Genomic DNA, 26,052 nt, shown 5'->3' on the forward strand with positions numbered 1-26,052 from the left:
AGAAAATATATACAGAAATTGTGCGATGTGCACGGTGTGTGACGCGCTTACTTGTTGATAGCAGCAAGGACAGTGTTGTAAGCTGTCTTGGCGTTGTAGTTGGAGTCGAAGAGAAGGGGGTTGCCGTTGGGCCTCCAGGAGTCGTTGTCGCGGATACCCCAGACGGTGATACCAACGCAGTTCTTCTGGTCCAAGCAAGCCTTGACAACGTTCTGCCAGTCGGATGTCTGGGCGTTCTGGATGTCAACCTCGGTGAGCGCACACTCGGGGGCGGCAGCGCAGAGCGCGGCCATGGCGGCGGGAGCGTTGGCACCCTGGCCGGAGGTGATGTGACCCTGCGAACCGATACCGTCGATGGGGACACCGGCGGCGATCCACTTCTTGACGTTGCGGACCATACCCTGGGTCTTGGAGTAGGACGCTTGGTCCAGGCTAGGCGGTTGTTAGTGTCATGATACTGATGGAGTGTGAGAGGATTTGCTTACTTGTAGTCGTTGATGTAACGCTTCGCAGCAGGGTCAACGGCCTTGGCTGTCTCGAAAGCAATTCGGACGAAGTCCTCACCGAGGACGTTGTAGAAGACACTGGCGCGGAGGCTACCGTTCTCCTCGAACTGTTGGGGAAGTCAGTGCATGTTCCAGTCGGACCGGGATATGAAGATCAACTTACGATCTCGTTGACGACATCCCAAGCGTAGACCTGGCCCTTGTAGCGGTTCATCAGGGTGGTAATGTGGTTCTTCATGACAGTGGTCAAGGTGGCCTTGTCATTGATCTGGGAGACCCAGGACGGCAGCTGGGAGTACCACACAGTGGTGTGTCCACGGATGAGCTTGCCGTTGTCCTTTGCGAACTTGGCAGTCTGGTCGGCGTTGCCGAAGTTGAAGTTTCCACGGGAAGGCTCGGTGGCATCCCACTTCATGCTATCCGGCAGTTAGCATCGCACACAACACTGCGTTCGGGAGGTTGGAAACACTTACGAGTTCTCAGGTGTAATGGCACCGAAGTTCGCCTTGATGATCGCGGCGTTCTTGCCTTGGTTGAGACGACCTGGGTCAGCGCAGGTACCGAAGTACTTCCGGCCCTTTGCCTTCATGGCAGCATCGATGCTCTGCGCAGCCTGGCGCTCATCGAGAAGAGCCTCTGGCTCAGCGAAAGGCGCAGCCTGGACCAGCGCGGCGGCGGACAAGATGGTGATGAGAGAAATCTTCATGTTGAGAACGGTATATCGAGACTGGGTGACTGGGCTTGGACTGTAAAGAACGTAGGTTGCTGGATACCCTCAACCAAGTCGAGAGCCGCAGACTACTTATACCAAACGACCAACACCCTCGGCCCTATACAGATATTGCTCGCAAGATTAGCGATCTCCGCACCCTCCTGCTCATTACGAACAATATCCATCCGACCAAGCCCACCTCGGTCCCTCCTTGCGCATGCCGCCACCAGTACGAGGAAACATGTATGCGTTAGCCCTAGGACAATTACCCACATGTAGCGGGAAAGACGGACAATTCATCTAACACGCCACAGGTGCCTGCACGTCGTCGATCAGCCTGTACCCAATGCGCACCCGGCGCGCTTCCCCCATGCAGTATAGACAACGAAACGTCGTTGTTTCGCATTAATCTAAATGAAGCTTCCGGCGCCGGTTCTTGTCTTTCCTTAGCACCACACGTGTACCCTTTGCGTGTTCGAGTTAAGCAGGCTTGGCGCCTCTAATCGCGGTTAAATGCAATGTGCCACAACAACCGATCCCTGCGCGAGAGCTACGTGAACGTGACCGCAATCTTTGAGGTGTCGATGCGTTCGCCGGGCGTATTGCCGGTGCCAAAATGTCTTGTATTGCTTCTGCATGCCGTTATTCGTGGAGAATACTTTTTGATGGGCGTGGGGCCCGTAGCGATCACGCTTCATTAGGGGGCATTTCAGCCGCTGTGGAGTGGAATATGGGGTGCGTTTCCGGGGAAAGAGTAGATTGGGTGGCCTTCTATCCGGGGAAGGCACCGTACTTGGGCGTTGTGGTGCGCTGGCCTGGGATGGGTGATGCTTTTCGTCACATGCGGTTGCTGTTATCGATCACGGTGAGTGGAATACATCCGCCAATTGTATGAAGCTCATGGAGAGCAATGTTTGCCTTCCTCTTGTTGAGGACATGTTTGTTTACACAGTCGGGGTAAATCGTGTTGATAGTCTTGTAAGACGTAAGTCTTCATTTCGTACTACATGTGGAGTGTTCTAGATGGAGACCCACTCTCTCCATCAGGAAATGGTATATTACCGATCGGAGGCCGAAAGAGCATGGACGGCGTTCATCTCATCCTACGCCTTTTCTCTCCCTCATATTTCCACTTTGCTCAAGATCTGTGCTGCTTCGCCGAAGTCCAGGTCCTTCATCTGCAGTAAAACAATCTTGCAGGTTCTGTTATAAAGAAGCCAAGGAAGACTGACTGATGTGGGAGCCCAACGTCTAGAACTCGCAATCCACATCTCTCCTGCGTAGCCCTTTACATCGTGTACACGGAAGTATGTCTGCTTGTCCTCTCCCGGAAAGTCACGAAGGCGCAAGTTATGCGACCACACAGGCCCCATCATCTTGGCCGGGGATCCAATCCGAGAAACTTTTCGACAATCCCAAGAAAGGCAGATGGCCTTTGTGCTCACGCGCTTCGTTCGTGTGAAGCCACTGACTTGCCTCTCAAAGGCCTTGAGGAATCGGGTGACTTTTCGTTCGTGTCGATCTGGTCGACCACTGAAGAAGGTAGGGCGTTCTGGGTCTCGTACTTGTGAATTCATAATCTCGATGAGATCGAATACACGGCTGACTATGTCATACATGTTGCCGACGTCGGACCTGTATATTCTCAAATTCGGAAGGGTTGGCGCAGCAAAGTGGATTTGTAGACTCTCTAGAAAAAGTCCGAAAAGTGGGTGGAACGTGTCACACCATGGTGCTGTTTCCAGTTCATCGTCGCTCAAGGCGGCGCAACTTTTCAGTCGTATTTCGACCTTGAGTCGAGTGAGGTGCGCAAAAGGGGGATTTTTGATAGCTGATGCCTGCTCCGGTTGAGCGACTTTGATCTCGTAACCTAGCATTTTTCTCGAAAGTCGCTCGAAGTAGTCGAGGTATTTGCCATAATTTACGCTTGCGACGTAGGAGAGCTCCTCGGCGGCGAGCTTGCACGAGAGAACAAAGCCAGCATATTCGGTACCGTTTGACAACGGCGGGAGCGCGTCAAGCTCGATGTAACTGTAGATCTGTTCTCGAACGTCCCACGGTAAGTCGAAGAATGGCCTGGGACGTGGAGGGCGGAACGGAAGCTGGGTGCTCCACATCCTGATTGATGATGTTGGTTGTCGATTTCAGGTTGTGGGGTATGCGCTATGGTCGTAGGTTTCTAGATCGGTGGGAGACGCTGCTATGGAATTGGTGGTTTGTCTGAAGTGCACATGCTGTAGCCAGTTGTAAGTGAGGCCGCGGCGTGCCAAGCCAGGAAGGCGCGAAGAACTCACTCCAAGGCAACATCACATAGTGAAGAGATCAGTTATCGAATCTCGAGCTCGATCGCGGCGGCAGTTTCCCAGGACTTGACAATGTCCAGGTTTATATGGCACTCAGATGATAGTAAGCATTTTTGGTCGAAATTCTGTCTTCATCATTCATAAATAATACACCCTCTAGATTACAACCAACATGCTTCTTGTCAACCTCGCTATGATATGCCATCTGCTGAGCATTAGCTTATGCGTCGTCTTCGAGCTCGTTATACTTACACACGCCTGCCAATGCAAAGAAATTTAGCAGCAAATGCTTAACCCCGGCTGCAGGTGCATCCCTTCCTTAGGGCGGGATCGGTGCTTGGCCACCCCACACAGATTGCGCCGCCCGAACACACCTTGCCGCTAGCACCGCAGTTGTCCTTTGAGCAGGGGCCTGAGTAGCCTTGTGGGAGAGGATCGGGCATAGCGACGGCAACGCTAGCGAGGAGGGTGGCGACGATGACGGAGAAACGCATGTTGGAGATGAGAAAGTGATAAAGTGGTGGTGGTGGTGGTGGTGGTGTTGCAAATATCGAGGATGATTCGGGTGGGCCTTTATAGAAGAGAGAACAGCAGGTCTTGGACTTTCAGTTCTCGTTGTGTAGCGATTGGGCAAGTGTTATATGTTGTATCGGTATAGATGAGGGGAAGCGTCTGGGGATATATTGGTAAAGCCGCGAGATGAAACAATGTTGTGTTCTCAAGACGCGGTGTTTACTCCGCTACTTATACCTCTTTGCTGAGTTGTCGCAGATCCTGTGTGACGTACCCAGTCCGCTGGCACAGCTGTCAAAACACATTCCTCGAAGATCAGAAACAGGAAACGTGGGTATTCGATCGCTAGTGATAAGGCCGTAGTAGGAATGGCCCAGGAGTGAAAGGAGTTACAGGCGGGGATTGCCCGTCCAAATCCGCTCGGGATGACGCGCAGTGCGTCGCTAAAGCGTGGAGACCTATCACGGGGCAGTGAAAAGCAGCGTTGTGTATGGCTGCTTGAACTGGGCAGGTCCAGATTTTGGACAGTGCGGCTCTAATCCGGGACGATCAAGGTCTTGAAGTCGATTGTCTTCGCATGCCGCGCACTTGGCTCCTTGGCTGCCAGCGGGCGGTAAGACGATAAGGCGCAGATCGTAGGCGGTGCTGAATAATGCTGGGTTGAAAATATCCACTGCGGCTTTTTTTCGTAATGGCCTTACGCGTATGTCTCAAGCAAAAGATGGCGATGCTCTTGGTTTTGCGGATAGCGTTGTCGATGGTGTTGAAGTGAGACTACTGCAGATTGCCGAGAGGATCCCAAACCCGCGTAGATTTCCAAGAAAGCCAAGATCATGCCTTGATTGCGATGCAACACTCACAGATTCTTTCAATACGTAGGTGGAGTCATGTAGGCAGATCTTGGGCCATTATAGATAGATGAAAGTTGTTTGGAAATATTGAATCTTCATACTGACTCCTGAGCTCTAGAGAAGCGCGGCAGCTCTTGGGCATGGTAATTGCGGGCTCAGCATGTCTGGGTCATATGGCGGTGCATGCTTGGTGGTAGTAAGACTAGCAAAAGAGAGGCCGAGAGAGTCCTGGGGATGCGAGACACTCATTGGGCGGCGATGAACATCCTCACGATGTTCCGTTTTGGAGAGGTAGAGGGACGGAAGCACGGTTGGCTGCCAGGGGCGATGGCTTGACGCGTCGAAACGGGTGGCGCGTGCCTTGTGGCCTTATCGCCGAGGCAGCCACAGCTATCTCCAGGCATCATCAGCACTCTGGACCCCATCTTCCCCACCATCAGCCAAGTACCATCACAACATCCACATTACTATCTATCACTATGACGAACGACGACAATAATCCCCGACGCGATTCCAACCGACCCGAAGATAATCCTTTCATCGCCTTCCGCCGCTTCGCCGATTCCCAGGTCTCGTCCCTCCTCAATACGGTATTCACGCTTCCCGCCACCATCGCCAACTACAACAACGCGCACCAAGCACGTGAGCAGTGCCTTTTTGGCAAGGCCGATCCAAGACAATGCGACAAGCTCCACGACATTGAAGCCGACATCGCCGAGCTGCGCCACGAAGGCAGAGAGCTGTTCAGAGCCGGCGATGTGCAAGCTGTCTTGCGCAACAGCGAGAAGCTGATGAGGCTCGACCGCAAGGCTGACGACATACGAATGGAAATACTTGGCAATGTGAGGAGAGGCGATGAGCAGCAAGTCGCGCGACGCGACGATGCTAGCCTGGTTGAAAGGGTAGCCAACGAGAAGGGTCAGGAGTGGGGATGGTCATGGGATTGGGGCTTTCCTCGGCCGTTTGATCACGACGGCCGGAGTCCATCAGCCAACTCGGATGAAGAAAGATCAAGGGACTGGATGCAGTTGGAGAGATTGCTACGGATGCAGGCAGAGGCAAAGCGTCTGGCCGAGGAGTTCAACGACAAGGCCTGGGATGACCGTGAGGCGGAAGTTGCCAGATTCAACAACTACGAGTCTAGCCCCGAAGATGGCAAGCCTCGCGTCTGGTCATGGTCCAAATCATGGCAGTGGCCACCACCAGCAGACGCCTCGCAGACCGACGACCCCGCATACTCTCCCCGCGCACTCGAGCAGAACCGCGAAATGAACAAGGCCGGTGTACCTTGGCAGGCAGCCTACGAGGACCTACTAGCAGAGCAAGGCGAAGTCTCACATTGTATGATGAGGTCCGACCGACCGGCTTGGGGACCAAGGAAGATACCAATTACGCAGCAACAATTAGAGGAGACGATGCAGGGGAAGCTCGAGCCCGAATGTCCTGGCGCCATGGAGTCGGACACGTCCGACAATCACTGGACTCACGGCAAGATTCCGATCACACAACGCCAACTGGAGGAGCACATGGACCGCAACGATGCGCCCAGCTGCCCTCGCCTTGGGGCACAGGACGAGCCGAGCTACGAGTACAGCCACGATCACGAAGACCAACATGACGATCCGCCTACGCCGAAACAAGACCGGTTCCCCTACGCCGACACAGTCAGACGTGACACATACAACACTGTTCTAGACGCTGCACACGAGAGAGATGAAGACTCAGAGACCGAGTTGGATGCGTACGAACGTATGGAGGCTGTGTCGCAGCCTTCACCCTCAGTCCCCGGACCTATCTCGGCAACTTCTGCGGTTGCTGAGCGGATGAAGGAGGACAAGCCTTCGATTCTCTCTACACTCACGACGACAGAGCGGACCGTCGCTTCTGACGGCTCCATTACGACCAAAGTCGTGCTCAAGAAACGTTTCGCTGATGGACGAGAAGAGAGCTCGGAGACTGTGCATACCCAGCGCGGCCAAGAGACCGAAACCCAGCAGCGCGATCCTTGGAGGGCATTCCACGACATCCAGCCAAGACCAGCCGAGCCAGAGAACCAAGAGCGGAAGAAGAGGAGTGGGTGGTTTTGGTCTAGCTAAACCTGCCATATGGGTGAAGGATGTTTGCACGTGGTATATGAGTGTGTATCTATTTATGGGTGCTTGGCGAAATCTTGGGCTGGGCATGACTGTTGGATTTGCGAATACCGCTCGTTCTTGTTGATCTATGTTATCATGTTGTTCGTATTTGCGATTTCTGAATACTTAGCTGCGCATACCCCTCTCAGTCAGATACAATTCTCGCTTTTCGCGCTCATCGGAGCGGTTCACATCTAATCTCTGTCGAAGAAACGTCGCTGTAGCACCTGTTTTAGACCTAGAGACAGATGTGATTATGCAACTTTGGAGATCCTCTCTGACCACAGCTCACCTTGTATCACTCAGAGCAGGACAGTATCTACAATTAAGACATCATAAATTCATTATTGAAGCTAAGAAAGTACAACCACAGCCATCAAGGCGAGATAGGCACCGTCACCGGATCCGACACCATCCTACTATGCTGCGACACCGCAACACTCTTACTCCTCTCCTTCACACTCATCGTCTCCGGGACGATGGTAGGTGCCCTCGAGACTCCATCGTCCCAACCATTGCCATTCGGCTCTGTCTTCTCGAGACCCCACACACCATCTGCAATGGCACGCGCCTTGTACTTGATGATAAGGCCTACGGTCACAGGCCCGAAGATGGTGTTGAGCACGATAGCCCATACGGCGGTGATGAAAGCTTCCTTAGATAGGTACGGTGTGTTGTTGAGCCCGATCTGTACGACGAGCAGACCGATCTCGCCACGCGCTACCATCGCTGAGCCGAGGAGCATGGCAGGCCAGAATGTAGTGGTGAAGCACTCGCGGATAGACATGCCAGGTGGTCTGCGGAAGATGGTAGCGAAAGGTATGACGAGGCCAACGACGACTTTGGATACAAGCATGAGTAGTGTGTAGACAAAGCCCTTCCAGAACGCCTCCGCAGTCCAAAGATCGATGAAGGGAATGGCGAACCCAATCGATGCGAAGAAGAGAGGCTGTAAGAGGTACTTGACAGCGTCGAGGAAGTACTTCTCAAACGTGTGCATGAACGTAGGACATATAGATGGCTCGCCTGCATCGTCGTACTCGGTGGCTTCGGCAATAGATCGTGCCTCCGCTTCCTCTGCGTCTTCGCGTGAAGGCGGGTGGAAGGGACCGGTTGGGTGCTTGGAGGGTAAGTAGGTGAGGAACGCGCCGGCCATGAAAGATCCGTAGAGGACGGAGGTACCGCCGAAGCCTGTGATGCTGAGAAAAGCGCAGAGTACGAAGATCATGATGATGACGTTTACGACGTGGCGTTTGCGTGTCTTGGGGAGGCGTGGCTCGATGAATTTTCGGTATAGAGGCGCGATTACCCATTTGTTCAGCACGGGTGTGAGGATGGCTAGAAGGCCAGACACAAGTGTTGGGCGTCCTGTGAGCCAGCCTAGATTGGGGGAGTTGTCGCCTCCGAGGGCGCCGAGTTGGCCGATTACACTGAGGGATGTTAGTGATGCTCTATTGTTATGAGGAACTTTGTGTTTTACCTCGCCATCACTAGACCAGATACATCATCGAATACAGCCGCGCTGACTAGTACTGTGCCAACTCGGGTGTCCGCGAAGCTGATCTCTTTCGAGCTCTTGCCTAGCACCACGAATGTCGTCCCAAGTGAGGTGACCGAGAGCGCAGCCCCAACAATGAACGTTTCGATCGCTCCATACCCAAAGCCGACGTATAGCAGCAGATATGTTAGCCCAATAGGAGCGACGACACCGATGGTCGCTGCAATAGCAGAGAGGCCAAAGTTCGCTTTGAGTAGATCCAGCCGTACGGCCAGGGCGCCCTCGAAGATGATGAGAACAAGACCGATGTATCCCAGGGCAATGAAGGCTTCCTGCCATGCGATGGGTATCATGTCACCGCCGATAGGCAATCCATAGATCAGACCGACTATGATTTGACCTATAAGGCCAGCACGGAATACTCGGTTCGAGAGCCATTCGCCGAAGGAAAGCCAGAAGAAAAACGAGACGAGAACGAGGATTTGGATGACTGATGAAGATTAGTGACTACATAACCGTGTAAGAAAGTAGAGAGCTTACTATTCGGCTCATGATACTGCAAAAAGCCTTCCGTCGCGGGAGTCGAAGAGTCACCAGCCATACTGAAAACCGTCTCGAATGTGGAAAAAATGCGAAGATCGCTTGCCTATTCCAGGCCCTACACGACGAGCACTGCATCTTTAAACAATCCCACATCCACAGCCAGCTTATCAGCTCCGCGTCAACACATGTTTCGCACCTCGCACTCCGAGGTCTTGGGGATACATGTGGCGGCCAGCCAAGGCTCCCGCGGATGCAGGCCCGACATCTGGGCTGAGGCAAAGACAAGCTCGCACGTGCGAACGAGTCAGTGACGCGTGCCTCGCGCAGCCTGATAGATGCCTGTTACTCAACGGCGTACCTCTTGGTATGTAAGGGATGCGGCTGTACTTGTGATGGGAGGCTGCCTTGGCGTTTCCGCTCCGCGCTTGGCTTGGGTGCTGAAACGGTATCTCCGCTTTAAGGCTAAACGTGAACTGTCGGAGGCGCCTTCTGGGTCTTTGGGATTGAGTCAAGCGAGGTTGCGGCGGACGCGATTTGAGTCAGTCGTGGAGGAAGCGTGAGGGCGGAATCCTGGTCTTCGGAATTGCTGATCTACTATCTGGCATAGTGACACGCTCCGGGCGCCTGTGTAGTAACGATTATTGGCAAACTTCAGTTCCTCATGAAGCTGATTAAGTTATGCATCCTCTGCTGTGGAAGAAGCCCTTGTAGCAACCTTGGTGGCATTGGACTGCGACCATGACCGCTAGATACTACCTAGGTACGAGGCCAATGCAGGTGGATGTGGAAAGTTTTGCCTCGCAAAATGGCGAGAATATCGGAGGTCACAATGCGATAACCGCGGAAGAAAGAGGATGGCGTAGCCTAAGAGAACCGGTGCAGATGCAGTTGCGTGCAGCTCAGCGGAAGGGGCGGAGAACCACGAGACGCGACCTGCAAAAGTACGCTAGTCTACATTCAACGGAACCCCAACATGCCGTCTTTAGACCGTCACACTAACTTCCCACAATGAAGTAGTCTCTCCACCATGCTGAGATTTAGTTAACGCGCATGTATTCGCTTTAAATTTCCCTCTCTTATTTCCTAAATATCGCGCTTCTAGAGTATAAAATTAAATGCTAGCAAGCTCTTTAAGGAGGAGCGCCTTCTATAGTATAGCTATAATTAGTTTTATCTAGCACAACCTAGTAAAATTCTTAATTCTAGCTTTAAGATTATAGGAAAACTTAGTTATAGTATATACTCTATAGTCTAGCTGTGTTAGGATATTTAGAATATTTAGTATATTTAGCGTTCTTTTTTATTAGTAAACTAATTCTACAGCGCAAACTAGTCTAAAAAGAGTAAGGTCTATTACTAGTACATAAAAAGACGTATTTCTAAAAAGGTTAAAATCCTACGTTTAGAGGTGCAGGCGTTAGGTAGGCTAAGGCTTAGGTTCTTAGCGCTGCTGCCTTTAGCGTAGTTAAAGCTTTTAAAATTTAAAGTAGTAAGGCAACTATCCTATAAATACTAACGTCTACCTATACTATAGTAGAGAGGATTACAATATAATTATATATTCTTAATAGCTTATAACTAACTAAGCTATAAATTATAAAGTAATAAAATGCTAAAATCTTAGCTTATAAAATTATGCTTTTGTATATATACTCTCTATTCTCTACCTCTATTCTTATTCTATAGCTTATAGTAAAATTAAAGATTTAAAGACTTATTAAAGACGTAAACAGTAGCTTAAATCTAATACTAAAAGCTACACTAACTAAATAAGCTCTTAACTACGTTGCTGCTCTTTTATAAGTTCTTCTAGCGTTAGTAAGTCTAAAGCTAATCTTATTACTAGTTATATTGCCTCTCTCTACACTTATATTAATTATATTTTTATACTGTGTTACTTATTAAAGCTTCTATAGACTACCCTAAGACTACTACTAAAAAGAAAGCCTTTAGTTAAGCTGTTCTAGTAATTATTATACAGACTATTATTAAGGCTATTATAGAGGCTATTATTAGAGCTCTTAAGGCCTGCCTTACTTATCTTATATTGCGTTTTAAGACTGCTAAAACTATTGCTACTATTAATACTATTAATACTATTAAGATTGTTATACTACTACTATAAAGGCTTCTAATACGTAGACTAAGACCTTTTATAGTTCTCTATTATAGCTAAGCCTTTAAGCAACTTACTAGTAATATATAGAAGTTCTTTTGCAGGCTGTGCCTACTCTAAAGAGAGTAATAGAATAGTTATTATATTGCTAGCGTTACTTTTCCTACCTAGAGTAATTTATTAATTATCTACGCTATTTATACTTATAACTTTATATATAAGCTTAGGCTATAGATAGCTTTACCTATAGAGATAAAGGTAGCTATTATATACTAGCGTAAGGCGTTTGTTAGAATTCTTAGCTAGAGTAGTAATAAATAGACTAAAGAGGATAAGGCGTTTAAGGCCTACCTTTAGTGTAATAATACTATTAAATAGATAGTAGCTGTGTTAGCGTTCTACTATTATAGTTGCTCTTAAGAACTAAGCTGTAACCTTCTAGAGTAGTTATCTTTGTTAGCTTAAGTTATGTTATGTTAATAGCTAAAGATTAAATGCGGCAAGGCGTTAAAAAGTTTCTCTTCTTAGCGAGGCCTTAAAAGCAATGTATTATTAGTTAGAAGCCTTAGTGCTAATAGTAATATACACTAAATGTATTAAAATCTTAAAATCTTCTAGCGGTTCTAGGACAACTTTAAAAGCTAGGCGTCTTTTAATATCTTTTTACTAAATAGAGTCTGCAAAATTAGGCACAAGGCACTAATTTAGCGTTCTTTACCTCTATCTACTCTTTAAATTCTAATTATCTATGCATAAAGAATAAGACGCTAGCTTTAACGCTAACTTTGTTACTATTAAGATTTGTACCTAAGATGCTAAAAAGACTCTATAGCTTAATTAAGAGCTAAACTTTTATAAGCATATTAGTTTTATAGATTTATAGTATTGTAGCTAAGTATATATCTATAAACTATATAGTAAATTTAAGCTTAATAGTCTAACTAGCAAATATTTGTACTTTATTTATCTACTTATATATATAACTATATAATAGCTCTAGTATTATAACTTAGTATATAAGCTTAATGTTTTACTTCTAAAGTTTACGCTAGCTAATATACTAAAGGTACTATTATTCTTACACAATAAGGCTAAAGTTATATATATAGGTATAGTAAAACACTACAATATAATTAAATTAACTAATAAGCTAGACATTAATTTTAAGAATATTATACTAACTATAGCTAATAATACTATTCTAGAAAACTTTAAGAAAGCTAAAGTAGAAAACTTATTACTATCTAAAGTAATTAATAATATACGCACTATTTATAGTTCTTATAAGATTTCTTATTCTATAAGTAGTCTTTATAGCTAACTAGTTCTCTATAACTTTAGAGAAGCGTAGATAGAAGATTTCTACTTTAGCTTAATTTAGTCTTAGCTATACTATGCACTAGAAATAATTTTCTAGATAGAGTAGAGCTCTAAGGTAGATATTTAGAGTCTTACTATATTAGTAAGTATTTAACACTATTATAAGGAAGCTGCAATAACTTACCTTTAATTAGGTGTAGAACTTATTTAAAGATAAGTATCTATTTAACGCCTGTAACACTAAGAGTAACTTATTAAGAATATATTATATTTTTAAAATAGTTGTATACTTTAGAATGCCTCTACTTAAGTATACGCAAAGTAATAATATAATAAAAATTCTCTTTAATAAGCAAAGTTAGTTATTAAGATTATTCTAATATAGACTCTACTAAGCTTAATAGAATACTAGACAGGTAGCTCTAAGAGTATAACTATTTTTAAGATCTTACTTAAGGAAAGAGTTTTAGGGCTTAAAAGAGAGGAGAAGGAATTATTTCTTAATTTTATACGCTTAATACTTAGATAGCAGCCTAAAGACAGAAAATTAGCGACTAAACTCCTAAAGCACCCGTGGATGGCCGACATAAAGTAGTTCGACGACGATCAAGCAACCATTGCAAAGTCGTTCTCGCGGAGTCTTTGTACTGGCGTCGCAAGCGTGCAGATTATCGGAAGGGGGCGAAGGGGGAAACGCGACGATGGGTGGGTCTACGCGTCCTAGAAAATGAGCTAGTCTACGGCGGCACGCGTCGTGGGGCTTCCCTCCCCTAACGTCACTGCAACTCACCAGCGCACCCGTGTACATCAACACGGGGATCTTGTTCACATCGCACCGACGCGACAATCTATTCCACGCTATGATTACCGCGTTAACACCGCACGCATGTGCATGTAAGCGCCGGCCCTCGGTCTTCGCACGCTGCATTGCTGTGCCGCAATCTCATCCCGAGCCACCTGGGCACAGTAAAAAGCCCAACGACCCAAACAAGGCCTCTTGAGCTCCTACAATCTGCGACCAGATCCTTCGCGACTGCGCAGCATTCTCGACCCATTTTGAGGTGCATTGCGATACCTCTATCTTCGTCGCCGCGTAGACCGCCATGCGCGCCTTCCTGCTCCGAAAATGGCAGCGGAAAAAGCCCGAACCGACGACGACAATCAGTATCAAACGAAGCCAAGACGCCAAATCGATGCCGCGACCTGAATTACCGAGAGGTGAACCTCTCGATCAGAAGCAGTGTATGCTGTTCGGCAAGCTCTCGCCTGAAGTGCGATTGCTCATCTACGAAGAGGTTCTGGCCGACCCGCAGCGTCTGCTGCACTTTTTGCACGTTACCCCTGGGAAGGGCCGGCCCCATAAGCTCGGACACTGGCGCTGCGAAGATATGGACAGTATGTATCTCACATGGCAACATATGTGCTTTGGGGTCTGGAATGAACGAAGCGGGCGCATGCACCGTCCCGCATACTATACCAATGGCGATCTCTTCTCGATCCTCGTTACATGCCGCTTAATGTATAGTACTCATTGCGCCCTTTCCACAAAGGCTAATCAAAGCAACAGGTATCGTGAAGCTGTGAATGTCTTGTATACGGCGAACCAGTTTAGTTTCAGAGGCGCCACAGGAGTGCTTAGTTTTCGCAGGCTCGTAGCCCCAGATATGTGGCAAAGGCTACGCTCGGTAAACCTTTCAACGACTATATTGACACCGAGGAGGAATTTCATCACATCCAGAGGCAGCTTTCCGCGAGAAAGCTACCTTGATTGGGAAGATGCTTGCTGTGCGTTAGCCACACTCGGTGAGCTCCGCCTACTCAGGATCGAGATGACCATATGGGCCCTGTTTGCGTTCCATGATATCAACGCGGGTACGCCCGAACCTGAGTCACTCATCTCCATCTTCGAAGCCCTGAAGCAGGTGCATGCAGAAGTCTACGAAGTCGAACTCAACGTCGATTTGCCTGAGCAGGTACTGGATGCGCTTGGAAACATACCATTCAGAATTTTGCGGCTCAAAAAGCAGTACGACAGGAAGACCTTTTCTCTATAATACAAGGAGTACTACCAATACAACACCAGCAGCGCTTCCACAGTGAGCGACTCGAGAACACCTCTTACCAGACTTACGATCAATGCAGGATTGCATCGCACTCATGCACTTCACTCACGACGGTACCTCCTGCATCGGTACTATCCGTCCTTTGGCATCGATCTTCTTTTGGTCCTTGAGCAGTGAACACCCTATTACGTATCAGCGAATACCCAGGGCACGCTTCACATAACTTACCGCTCGCGAAAAGAGCTATAGTGTCAGCGTTGTTGTCTGGTGCGGCGTATTCACCAAGGTCATCGCCTTGCCGCGCGAGCGCCGTTGCTCCCTTCCATCCATACGCTGGCCCCTTGAAGATACCGAGCAAGCGTTCGGGAGATGTAACATCTCTGAGGCCCTCAGCTTCTATTTCGCCATCTTTGTATTCGATGTAGGCTCCCCGGGCGTGCGTCATCTCGTGTAAGAGAACCTTGTCCAGAAGTGAAAATGCATCTAATGATGTCTCGTCAGTTTTTGCCTTTGGTCGAATCTTTGTACAACTCACCAATCTGTCTGAGACCGAATTGTCTCCATTCGGCCGCCTTGATCACCGCCCTCCCGATCTTCGTTCTCTTTTGAACGTCACCAGAAAGCTTGAACTTCTTCTGCTTGATCCAATCGACGAACCAAGTACATAGCTGAATCTGCGCAGGTTGCATACCCGTACCGGCGATGGGCTTTCCGTTCTTCCAGACAACGTCTGTTTCCGGGTTGAAGGTGACTGCCAGGGCAATCTTGTCGAGGACCGTATTACCTCTACATGCTTGCTCACGGAACTTGAGTCGCACTCCATTTGCTGTATAGAATCAGTATACGGTTGCGTGGTAGCTCCGTATCACATACTAGAATCTTGATAAAGGTCCTTCTCTCCTTCCACTGGTTTCCAGCGATCATAATGGCAAAAGATGACCTGGATCAATGATCAGTCTCTTGTGGACCCTTTAAAGCGACTCTAGTTGCTCTTACCACATCTTCACGAAGTACCTCGGCGGTACCAGTCACTTCCTTCCACATGTTTGCATTGATGTTTTGCAAAACCCCTATGGTCTTGCCGAACTTGCCCTTGTCCATGAGTTCGGCCGGACTCACACCATCTTTCGCGAACAGGAAACCCAGAAGTTCGAGTGCATCGTCGCTTAGTGGAGATGTCAGGGTATCGTATGCTCCGGCAGCCTTCTCGATAGCAGAAGTCATAGCATCACGAATGTCTTGCGTAATGCCCTTGTCTTCGCACGATTGGTCAATCTTGTAGCCAGCGACGAAGGCTAGTATGAGAGCATGGAATAAAAACCAAGACAGTAGTAACGACGGCATCGTGAACGCGAATGAAAATTGCTGCGGAAGTGGCCATCAAGTTTGCGCGCAACCCTCTTACATATACGCAACTTTTTGTGACGCTCTCGGATCAGACAAGCGCCATCATTGGGTCGCCCCATAATTCACCCCTTCTATTGCCAACCATCTTGTGGTGGGAAGCATGTCAGACTGGCCCCACGCGTTCTGCGCCGCGCAGTTCGGGGTTCAAGCATGCATTTTGCTAATCTAGACGCGCTCCGTACGGCACAGTTCGCTACCTCGCCTCTCGAGAACAACAAACTATTTCTGCTGGGCAAATGGCGAGCAGATCCCCATATCCGCCCCAAAAATTGCTCGTTATTGCAACGGGATCAAAAGCTCCATCGCCCCAACCGCTTTCATACTGCACTTCGCCACGCTGGGCACATTGGAGAATCCTCTCGGGTATCAACTCACGTTTCAAGTTGACATCGCCAATTCAGGATATGCCCATGAACGCTCGAAATTCTCCGTTGGGGTCTATTTGGGACGCTTCACAGCCTCGATCATGCACCAAGAGCTGTGCCATTGTGGAAATGCACGTAGCCGATGCCTTCATCCACCGTGCCTCTACAGGCCTCAACGTGTAATTGGGGGCGACGGGAATGGCATGATGTGTCCCTAGACTTCGCGTCGCGGTCTTCTCGAAGCCAAACTATCTGCATATAAGCTTGAAGCACTGCTCCAAATGCTTCATCAACGAACTACTTCTGCACTATTGCCATGTCTCGTCTTAGCTTGCTAGCATTGGCACTTTGCTTGACGGCTGCTTCAGCTCGGGTGTTGGTAACACCTACTGGAGCAGCTTCCCTGACGACAAAATCGCCTTCGCGTCGTGACGAAGCCGTTGCTATACCGACGTTCACATTCGGTCCTAAGGACGTATACTTCCCAGCTGCGGTACATCATGGCCTCCCCTTCCTTCTTACCACGCTAACACCGCATCGTAGGCCACTCACCCAGAGCCCCGCGGGACGGAGATTCAGGTATATCCTACCGGGGTTTACGAGGCATGGCCATCCGATGGTATCACTATCGCATTCGGTCCTGAGCTACGCGGACAGGTTGAGACCGTGCGGGCGCAAAGCTGCAACAATAAACCAGTTGAAGAGTGTCAAAACGCTTTGAACGCGGTGCTGCAGAGTACTGATGTCTCTACTCATATCAAACGTTTCGATCCGGGTACCTTACTTCTTGTCGCATGGGGCGTAGGTGCTTTGATTGGCTTTGCCATCGCTATTTACAAGCATATCTAGGAAAAGAGATGAGGTTTCGTCCAGAGGACCTCCGTCAAATCCATTCGATAGCCGCTGCACAGGAAATCGCCATTGTGACAGCCTCGGATGGGGGCGCTGCATTGGCCACCTTGACGTACCAACCACCTGCGACGACTACCCTTACGTTAGTTACATGTGCTGGACCACATTTCGTATCGTACTAATATCGATTTCAGGAGCTTCATCAGCATTGAAACACTTACTACTGCCAGTGGCGGTCACGAAGCAGGAGATTTCGTTTACCATATTCCGAAAACCACAGCTGAGCGCATTGAAGACTTCCTGGGCATGACAGGTCTTCAAGAAACACAGCAGATCTGTCAGGGCCAAAGCTTCAAGCGTGCTGACCCTACTGAGGAATGTATTGAACGCATCCTGCACCATGCCATGAGTCTTGTTGATACCGGCCCAGACGACCTCATGGCATTGGCGCAGGCAAACGTTCCGATTGAGCCGGCCGCCGGCCAGGCCATCAGCTTTCCGATCCCCAACATCTATATCGGTGAATCCGTGGCCTTCGTTCGAATGTATCGACAAATGAATAGTGCTACAGCGACAACCCCTCAGGCAGATCAGAATTGGGATCCCTCGCTTCTTGCTAGGAGTGCACTTGGTCTTACCATCGCCGCGCATGCAGTCATGTTCACTGGCCAAGCCTTAATGGAGCTATTCGTTGGCAAAGACGACGTCATCAAGGACTTCAAAGAAGAAGACTTGGCGTGTCCCAAGGACCTCATCTGTACATCCGTCAACTGCCAGGGCCAGAAGGAGGTGATAAACCCTCTAACCGGAGAAACGATCTCTAAACCCCCTTCGACGCCAACATGTCTCACGGTAAGCTAGAGCTGTAGAAAATATGTAGCCCCGAGACTAACACGTTGGTAAATAGGTAAAGAACCTCGGATGCAGATGCGGAATCGTCAACTATCCCTACGTCTGGGAGGTACCACAAGGATACATGGATGCGCAATATGAATGGCTCGAAGAGCTCATCAAGCGAGCCGACGAGCCTGTGCTTGAAGCTGAATGCAAGAGCGATTTGCAAAGGTTTGATGAAGGAACGTTAGGCCCCCCGAATCCGGGTTCTTCACAAACCTTTAACCCCAGATCCAGTTTTGAAGGGTAAGCCATCTCCCAAACTCTAGCTCAGTACAAACTGCTAAGTTTAACGCAGCTGGATTGAAACCGCATGCACCGAGTATGATAACCAGCTCGACAAAGAATGGCATTGGACATACTCCGATATAACCGGATTTGACTTCAGCTTCCGATGGAGCCAGATACCGGACGGGGTTACCAACTGCCCATTCGACTGCAATGCCGCATTCGCGCCCTTCCTAGACTCTTCTGACTGTAAGTCTGCAAAACCGAACTGAGCGTCGGCTCTCGCTGATATAATGGGCAGGTGTGAAAGACGAAGGCTTCTCGAGTTCTGGTAAGATCTTGACCGAGTGCGGAAGGGCTTCGTTGTATACACGCACTAAGGCATGCACCCCTGAGCATCCAGAGTGCTGCCCGAGCGACAACGGCTTCATATCATCTGACTGTGGAGAGGTCGATGAGTGAAGCCTGCGAGCTTGCAAGGCGAGTGCCTGCTAGGTTAAATCTTGGAGAGGGTAAATTTGGTGTCAGAGTGGATTTTTTGTATGTAATTCGGAGTGGGTCCTTGATATTTATGCGCTTTCTGGAACGAATGGAGCTGGTCTTTTTGCAAACCTCCCGAGGTTTTTGTTGACCAGTGACGTCATCTTACGCGCTAGAACACGGTCATGACGCCACACGCGTTCATGCGAGATATCCATTCCCAGCTTTGACACAATCATTGCCCTAATTCTTTCTCTTATTGCATTTCGAGCGAAGCTAGGGCTAAGGTTATTAATTAAATCTATCTGCAAGCGTCTAATAGCCCCCTCTTACCCCTAACTTACTTATAAGCCTCCTTATAGAATCCTATTTACTAAATAAATGTAATTATTCTTCTATTCTGCTCTTGCGCTTATAACGCCTTTTAAGTATTTTATATTATAGATAATAGTACTAGTAAATTACTTATAACTAAGTCTATATAGATAAGTTATATAAAATAATTAAAAGTAGAGTTAGCAGCGTAGAGGCGTCTTATTTAGATTCTATTAAATTACTTAAAATTAAGTTTTTAGCTTATATAGTAGTACTAGTAAATAGTGTTATTATAGTAGGTGTATAGAGGCTTAGCCTTAGCTTATATAATTTACGCTATTGCGTAGTAAGTATAGAGTAGGTTTTACTTAAGTTAGTCTAGGTCTATATAGAAGAGCTAATTTTAACGTACTATAGCTACTATATTTATAGTAGTTTATATAAGTAAGAATTTATAAGTAAAAAATTTAGCTACTTATACTCTATTTTAGCTAAGTAGTAGTAGTAATATAACTAATAGTTGCCTTAAGTAGTGTACTAGTTTTTAGTAAAGAGAGCTAACGATAACCTTGGCGACACTTTTGTGAGCGTGCAACAACGACGACGCGCCGAAAGCGATCTGTCGCCGTGGACGTAATTCCGTCGACAGCAAGATCGGCTTTCGATATGGACATAATAAACGATGACAGTCTTGTGCGCTGCGTACATCAATGTACCAATTCCATTTCAACGGGATGAGATCGATTGGTGGCATGGCTGCTTGCACCCCTCAACGTTCCATGGGTAGAGCTGTGGATCGCGAGCGCCGCGCAATCTTGCCCTCGCTCTTCGGCAAGGGTCGAGATTTCTCTTGGCTGCACTCAGAGTAAGTTATCGTAAGTGTGGCTACTATGCTGGAAATACTTCCATATAGAATACTGCAAACATACCCCTTCGAACGCATATTGCAAAGCTATGGCGGCTCGAGATCCACCAGAATCGCTGCAGCCCCATGCGCGGCATCATCTCACATCGCTACCCTATCGGCTACTGGAGAAGTTACGCAGGTGCACGCCACGAACGATACCTAAGGCATCAATGTACACACTTAGCTGGCTTCGCAGCCAAAGGACACAGCCGCGCAACAGCCATGTATCCGCACGGGATCGCCACGATGAAGACATCTCTCGAAAGAGTCAATTGAAAGATTGTTCCAACCTAATTTTGATGCTACCGAGGGAACTACGCGATCAGATCTATGAGTACGCTTGGCAAGGAACGCATATCTACTACCAGGACGACTTTTGCCTCGCTGGCGCTGTCAACGCACGGTATCTAGACTGCGATGAACTTTGTGAACAGATCCAGACCCTTCCAGCATGGGTGACCATTCATCCTCAGATTCAAGAGGAGGCGCTTCACTTCTTCTATCAAGCGGCAGAGTTCAGTGTTGGTGACGGCAATGAATACACGACCCCGTTTCACGGATCGACATCGCACATGTCCAGCATCTTGTCGATCGAGAAGGCGCGCAATATTACTATGTTCGGCATTACCGGGTTTTATGAACCGAATAGAGATACGACGTCTACGGACTCTTTCGCAGGCTCCTTGGATAACGTAGGAGACCCTCCGGACTCATTGACAGACTTTGTGGGTCTATTCACAGACTCAGTGAACATCACGCTGAACGACACTCAACGGAAACTCATTCGCCATGTCACAGATAATGACGCGGTTCACCTTCTACGTCTTTCAGCGCGACTTCATCTGCGCTCTGGTGCAATGACTCTCATCGAGGAACAAGCTCATCTCCAGGCGTTATTAGACTTGCAGGAAGCGTCGTATAGCATCAGCCATGTACAGATGCATTTCCAGTTGTCATGGCAACCTAGCCAATCCAGTTTACTTGGAAACTTCCGAGACGCGAACTATCATTTCGTAGTTAGCTGTTGGATCTTGGCAAAATCCATACTTGTCCCGCCTTCAACATATTTCACGCCTGCCTGCTCCGAAGACAAGGAGTCTGAACCGAACGCTGCGGGGCGGAAATCAGCTTTTAAAGATACTATGGATTTGCCGCATTGGAAAGACAACAATGCCAACCTTGAGCAGCAGTCGGAGGGGATCATGACGACGGCTATGGAATATCGCCGTAGCGGTGTCGGGCTAAAAGATGGTGCTTTATCGGCGCTCGTTCCTGTCTCCTCCAATTAGGCATCGCTGCTAGGAAACGAGAGCCTTAAGGACCCGGAGGAGCAGCACCGGTTGGGTCACAACACTATGACTGTTCCTTTATCGACCTCGATACATCGCGAGTGGAGGCTGATTCCTATACTGGCTCGCCGTTGGCCTACCCTGTACTTACACTCTAGTGGTCTATATTCAACTGCACAACTACGCCCTGTGCTAGACACATCACAAGCTTCAGACACCCCGTTTTTCCCACCAAGCCACTGTAACGATCTTGTCTTGTCACCTTCGAATCGAGCGTCACACTCACACTACATTGGAATTGCCCCTTTACGTTTACATGAACGCGCCGTATCAGAGAAATCGAGAGAATTTTACTCTATTCAGAAACCTCTTATTATACATATCGGCTCGCCTGCCAGCTTCTGACACCTCTATCAATCATGTTCGAGCATTTCGTACCCAGACACGTCCCGCCTCTCCTTCTCGCCAGCATCTGGACAGTCGGCGGGCTGATGTCTTTTATTCATGGGTCCGAACAAGCTATCCTGGCATACGGTCTCTCCAAAAGCATCGCGTCTTCGAAGGCAGCGTGGCCTCTGATCAAGATCGAAGGTTCGCGCGTTACCACTATTGGTATGGCGATCTGGGGAATTTATCTTGGGGGCCATTTGGAAGCGATGGACACACTACTTGCTTGCATTGGATGGATGGCAATCATTGATGGTGTGGTGTGTGCGGAACATGGGTCTCTAGGGTCTGCTAGGATGCGTACGACATATCAGGGCGTGGTTGCGCTTTGGGGCTTGCTGGGTATGACTTCGGGAAAGTACTTCTAGGTTGAGCTTCGGCATCAGGTGTTGCGCGTGCGACGTATTGGGTTGTTGATCAAAAGACGCGCTGCTGGCTCATCTCCAATATGCGTCGAGAATTCTTGAGCCTCTTGATAGATCTCCTCAACCAAACCTTGCCGTCTAACTTTTTCCCAAAGTACGAACAAAGTACCTCGTCCCTAAGTTCGCGATCCGACGCCGATACCCAGCCATAATGAGTATCGATCTCTTGATACCGTCTCTCCATATCAGCGACTATTTCCCACACTCGCTTAACTGAATCGTGTTCATCTGTTGTACCAGGCGTAGCTTCCACAAAGGGGTGGCATAGCGAATCGACTTCCTCGAGACAGCCAGATATCATTGCCTTCAACTTGCTGATCTTTTCGACTAGATCTTCGAACTCCGAAGAGGACTCCTCCCGCGATTTGTAAGTTTGGTTTTCTGAGCTCATAGTTGTTTCACGGTGCAGATGCGTATGGTCAGCCCTGCAGTGGAGGATAGAGTACTAGGTGTTCAATCCAGCTATCGAGGTATGCATGCTCAGTCTTCTTGGTTAAGCATGTGAAATTAGAACAGTGTGACTAGATGCACTTCACATGTATCTCGGCGCTACGTCGCTATTTCGGTTACTCGCCTTGTCTGCTGGCATCATGGAATATCAAAAGACTAGTTACATGTACATTCTTTGATTCTTGAACACCAGCTGCTGAATGATTCGAGTCAAATCAATCACCAGAAGTTCAACTTTAGTCTTCATCTTCACAGCCAACAGCCTTTCGCATTCTTTGAAACATCTTTTCCAGACCACTCACAACCACCATAGCGCACTCTTTCCTTTTCCAAGCCTCTAGCAGCTCATTTTGATGGCGCCACTTCACTTTCTCGTTCTCGTCGCACTTCAAGCCGTACCGTAGTGTCTCTATATTTTGCTCCAAGATCCAGCCTGAAACGGACTCTTGGAACCGCTTGATTTCGTAGTGGATCAAATTGAACAATCTGAGTATGTCCTCATGCTTCTTCTTGCGAAGCTTCTCGTTACGTTCACTCGTTTTCCCTTTGCCGATCTCGCAGATAGCCCAGAATGGGCCCGTGTCGGTGCGCGTCAGCTCTCTCATATAATAACCAATACACGCGTCCGTGAACTTTTTTTCCAGAGCTATAGTAACAGCAGTAATCTCTGTTTTCCGAACTGTTCTCCTGTTAGTAGTGTATTGACATTGTACTTTGATGGCGAACTTGCAGCTAGGGTACAGTTCGCCTGCTGGAATCAGCGGTAATTCAGAGACCTCCATCATCTTTTTCTCAATCTGCTCGAGTTCAGTGGTCAATTCCTCCTTGTAGTCTTCATGTTCAATGAGAACTTCCTTGATTTGGGCGAGCGTGGTGGACGCGTCATAGTAATGATAATGTTTTGCCATATTGATGAAGGGCTCCGAGTAATTTATACTACGTGAAGGAGTTTAACATTTTCCTTCACAAGTTTTATATGAGGCTATGACTGTATCGTGCTGTCCTGTGCGCAAACAGTCACGCCCAAGCTGTGACCCAGAAGACGTGACGAGCCGGCATTGAGTCAAAGCGCATCACGGCCAACTTCAGAATGACCCGACAAAGAACAGAAGCATGGACACCGTCCCTTACAGAATCCTCGCGTACACCGCCTTCAACAAAAGCAAACACGTCGCTGTTGTTGTTGTGAAGTCTTATCTACTGTTGAGGCGCCGTCATCCCGCGACGATGCATGCCTCTACAAAACCACGGCTTGCGCGTCCACCCGAAATAGGGCATCAAAGTCATCTCCGCCGTCATGCCAACACCACACCCAACACCCCGGGTAACACTTCTCTCTACCACCTTCTGGGAAATCCTTCCCTCACACTACGACAAGATCATAAATCGCTGGTCGAAAATCGCACACCTACATCACGAAGCGAAGTCTGATATCCTCGCCACCGACCGCGCGGGTGCCGTGGCCTCTATCAAAGCCGAACTGGAAATGCTGGAGCAGGATGTGGAGCAGTATCGGAAGCTCGTGGACAGCATCGATATTACGGATATCGCAGGCACTTATGTGGTCGGTGGGAGGTTACCGCATCGCGCATTGGAAATCGCCAAGGAGGACAAGAAAGATTTAGAAGAGAGTTTGGAGATGATTGAGGAGAAGGTCAAAGAGGTCAGGGCTGATGTGAGGTACGGGTTCGAAGAGGGAGAGTTCGACTGGTCGATGTGTCCCTAGAGGCTGCATTCCACTCCAGGTGTCGAGGTTTGAGGTTTGAGCTGCAAACCAAGTTCGAGACAATGTGAAACTGACAGTATGGAATGTCAGTAGGCTAGCCGTTGGGTAATAAACAGAGTACGACTAGATGTGATTGTCATCCTACAATGATACTCCGCGACTCACATATGCGAATGTGTGATAATCCACCCATGGAGTCAAAATCAGCTTCTTCCGTCACGCTACGCTCTACAAAAGCAGGTCAGCAAAAAGAAATATGCGAAATATGTTCAAAACCGCAGCGGCAACAGTCAACACAATGAGCGACGCCCATAACCCTCAAGACCGCCAGCCGAGAGATCTGACATCCATATTAATGGACCTCGAAGATCGAGCCGACCGGGTATTGACAAGTCTTTACTTGCTCAAGCAGCTAGACGAGAGATATTCCAGCTATCGAGTCAGTCACTAAGCAGCAAGACTGTCTTGATATTATCCGCTCACACACGGAGAAAATGGAGGCAAACCTGGAGGTCATGGAGCGAAAAAGCGAGTTGCTAGACGATGACCGAGTTTGTGACTGGATCAACAACGGCAGAGATGACACAGAGACAGGGAACAGGAACGAGTTTCTCAATCGACTAATCAAGAGGATGGAGAATTTGCAGAAACAGATGGCGGAAGCGAGGACAGGTTATGCCGGATAGGGCCATAGCGAAAGATGCGCAGGTGCGAGGATGCGGTGTTGTCGTCAAACAAACAGCAGCTCTGCCAGATGTCACGTAAGAACTTCTTGCTTCTGCACTTTCTTGCTGGAAGCCTTGGATGGATGCCACTGAGTGTGCTACTCAAAAGAGCATCCCCACTCGACAGGCTCTGGCAGTGGTGCTGTGTTGGGAATGTTGCCACTCTCCCGGAACTCAACAATCTTCCTTTCTCCGTCCTCCTCTTTGACTACCGCGAATGCTGCGTTCGTGAAGTACAAGTCGCGTTTGACGCGGGTCTGGAAACCACCGGCCCACCCGATCATGTACACGAAGCCACCTTTATCGCCATTTATGTTGGGTACACCGAGAGTGTTGATGAAGCCATGCTTGAAAGGCGCAAAGGCCATACCCAGGGTCGCGTTGAAGATTGTATAGAGTCGCCGTGAGCCATCGAAGTCGTAATGCGTGTCGTTGAAGGTGAACTTGATGTCTTTCGAGAATGATTTCGCATGGCCGTCGGGCCAGTTCGTGTTCGCAGGGTATGGATAGAACCCTATTCCGGTATTAGCATGATGAGGCCTTGAGCATATTGTCTTTTGTACGTACCATTGACAGCGCATTCTAACCAATTGCTAAGCTGAACGCTCGCATTTGCTCTTGGGGAGTCGGCCAACGAGCACGGATCGATTGATTCATTCAAGAATTTGGGCGTGTTCGAGTCTAGTACCTCTTGCGGCGAGATATCGAATGCTGCGATAGATGCGATCAGACCGCATGCGGTGGCTTTAACTATGTCAGTTGTGACGAGAACCGTGATTACAGGCCTCTTACCAAGGAATGGGAGATAGCGCATAATATTATTTGTTACGATCAGAAAGATAGAGGACTGAGGAGTGTCGATCAACGACTAGATCTGTTGTGCGCCATACTTATAAGTAGACGGTGACCTCGTTGCCTGCAGTCAAGGCTGACGAGGCTGACGGGCTGAAAGCGCAATGAGTGTAACGTTAACACAAGACAG

At 48.5% G+C, this 26,052-nt stretch overlaps 10 protein-coding genes across 10 annotated transcripts; 4 read left to right on the forward strand and 6 right to left on the reverse strand.

The window, feature by feature from the left end:
- Positions 1–47: 47 nt before the first annotated feature.
- J4E93_005311 (uncharacterized protein) lies at positions 48–1,212 on the reverse strand (the record flags this gene model as incomplete). Its single annotated transcript, XM_049343232.1, has 4 exons — positions 48–432; positions 486–613; positions 670–922; positions 980–1,212. The coding sequence occupies 4 exons, from the start codon at positions 1,210–1,212 to the stop codon at positions 48–50; spliced, it is 999 nt and encodes a 332-aa protein (XP_049199325.1).
- A 1,127-nt stretch (positions 1,213–2,339) lies between these two features.
- J4E93_005312 (uncharacterized protein) lies at positions 2,340–3,335 on the reverse strand (the record flags this gene model as incomplete). The annotated part of the gene is made up of 1 exon (XM_049343233.1): positions 2,340–3,335. One exon carries the CDS (start codon positions 3,333–3,335, stop codon positions 2,340–2,342), a length of 996 nt encoding a protein of 331 aa, XP_049199326.1.
- Positions 3,336–5,364: 2,029 nt separating this feature from the next.
- Positions 5,365–6,981, forward strand: J4E93_005313 (uncharacterized protein; the record flags this gene model as incomplete). The annotated part of the gene is made up of 1 exon (XM_049343234.1): positions 5,365–6,981. The coding sequence occupies one exon, from the start codon at positions 5,365–5,367 to the stop codon at positions 6,979–6,981; it is 1,617 nt and encodes a 538-aa protein (XP_049199327.1).
- Positions 6,982–7,396: 415 nt separating this feature from the next.
- J4E93_005314 (uncharacterized protein) lies at positions 7,397–9,119 on the reverse strand (the record flags this gene model as incomplete). Its single annotated transcript, XM_049343235.1, has 3 exons — positions 7,397–8,450; positions 8,501–9,008; positions 9,059–9,119. 3 exons carry the CDS (start codon positions 9,117–9,119, stop codon positions 7,397–7,399), a joined length of 1,623 nt encoding a protein of 540 aa, XP_049199328.1.
- A 4,571-nt stretch (positions 9,120–13,690) lies between these two features.
- Positions 13,691–14,551, forward strand: J4E93_005315 (uncharacterized protein; the record flags this gene model as incomplete). The annotated part of the gene is made up of 2 exons (XM_049343236.1): positions 13,691–13,892; positions 14,292–14,551. 2 exons carry the CDS (start codon positions 13,691–13,693, stop codon positions 14,549–14,551), a joined length of 462 nt encoding a protein of 153 aa, XP_049199329.1.
- Positions 14,552–14,665: 114 nt separating this feature from the next.
- On the reverse strand, positions 14,666–15,904 carry J4E93_005316 (uncharacterized protein; the record flags this gene model as incomplete). Its single annotated transcript, XM_049343237.1, has 5 exons — positions 14,666–14,742; positions 14,789–15,043; positions 15,096–15,386; positions 15,434–15,500; positions 15,557–15,904. 5 exons carry the CDS (start codon positions 15,902–15,904, stop codon positions 14,666–14,668), a joined length of 1,038 nt encoding a protein of 345 aa, XP_049199330.1.
- Positions 15,905–17,189: 1,285 nt separating this feature from the next.
- On the forward strand, positions 17,190–18,578 carry J4E93_005317 (uncharacterized protein; the record flags this gene model as incomplete). The annotated part of the gene is made up of 5 exons (XM_049343238.1): positions 17,190–17,326; positions 17,379–18,036; positions 18,092–18,249; positions 18,310–18,324; positions 18,377–18,578. The coding sequence occupies 5 exons, from the start codon at positions 17,190–17,192 to the stop codon at positions 18,576–18,578; spliced, it is 1,170 nt and encodes a 389-aa protein (XP_049199331.1).
- A 4,277-nt stretch (positions 18,579–22,855) lies between these two features.
- Positions 22,856–23,527, reverse strand: J4E93_005318 (uncharacterized protein; the record flags this gene model as incomplete). The annotated part of the gene is made up of 1 exon (XM_049343239.1): positions 22,856–23,527. The coding sequence occupies one exon, from the start codon at positions 23,525–23,527 to the stop codon at positions 22,856–22,858; it is 672 nt and encodes a 223-aa protein (XP_049199332.1).
- A 205-nt stretch (positions 23,528–23,732) lies between these two features.
- Positions 23,733–24,345, forward strand: J4E93_005319 (uncharacterized protein; the record flags this gene model as incomplete). The annotated part of the gene is made up of 2 exons (XM_049343240.1): positions 23,733–23,741; positions 23,893–24,345. 2 exons carry the CDS (start codon positions 23,733–23,735, stop codon positions 24,343–24,345), a joined length of 462 nt encoding a protein of 153 aa, XP_049199333.1.
- An 823-nt stretch (positions 24,346–25,168) lies between these two features.
- On the reverse strand, positions 25,169–25,640 carry J4E93_005320 (uncharacterized protein; the record flags this gene model as incomplete). Its single annotated transcript, XM_049343241.1, has 2 exons — positions 25,169–25,584; positions 25,634–25,640. The coding sequence occupies 2 exons, from the start codon at positions 25,638–25,640 to the stop codon at positions 25,169–25,171; spliced, it is 423 nt and encodes a 140-aa protein (XP_049199334.1).
- Positions 25,641–26,052: the final 412 nt, after the last annotated feature.

The sequence above is a fragment of the Alternaria ventricosa genome (assembly GCF_023758065.1).
Source record: "Alternaria ventricosa strain BMP 2768 chromosome Unknown scaffold_8, whole genome shotgun sequence".
Taxonomy (NCBI): domain Eukaryota; kingdom Fungi; phylum Ascomycota; class Dothideomycetes; order Pleosporales; family Pleosporaceae; genus Alternaria; species Alternaria ventricosa.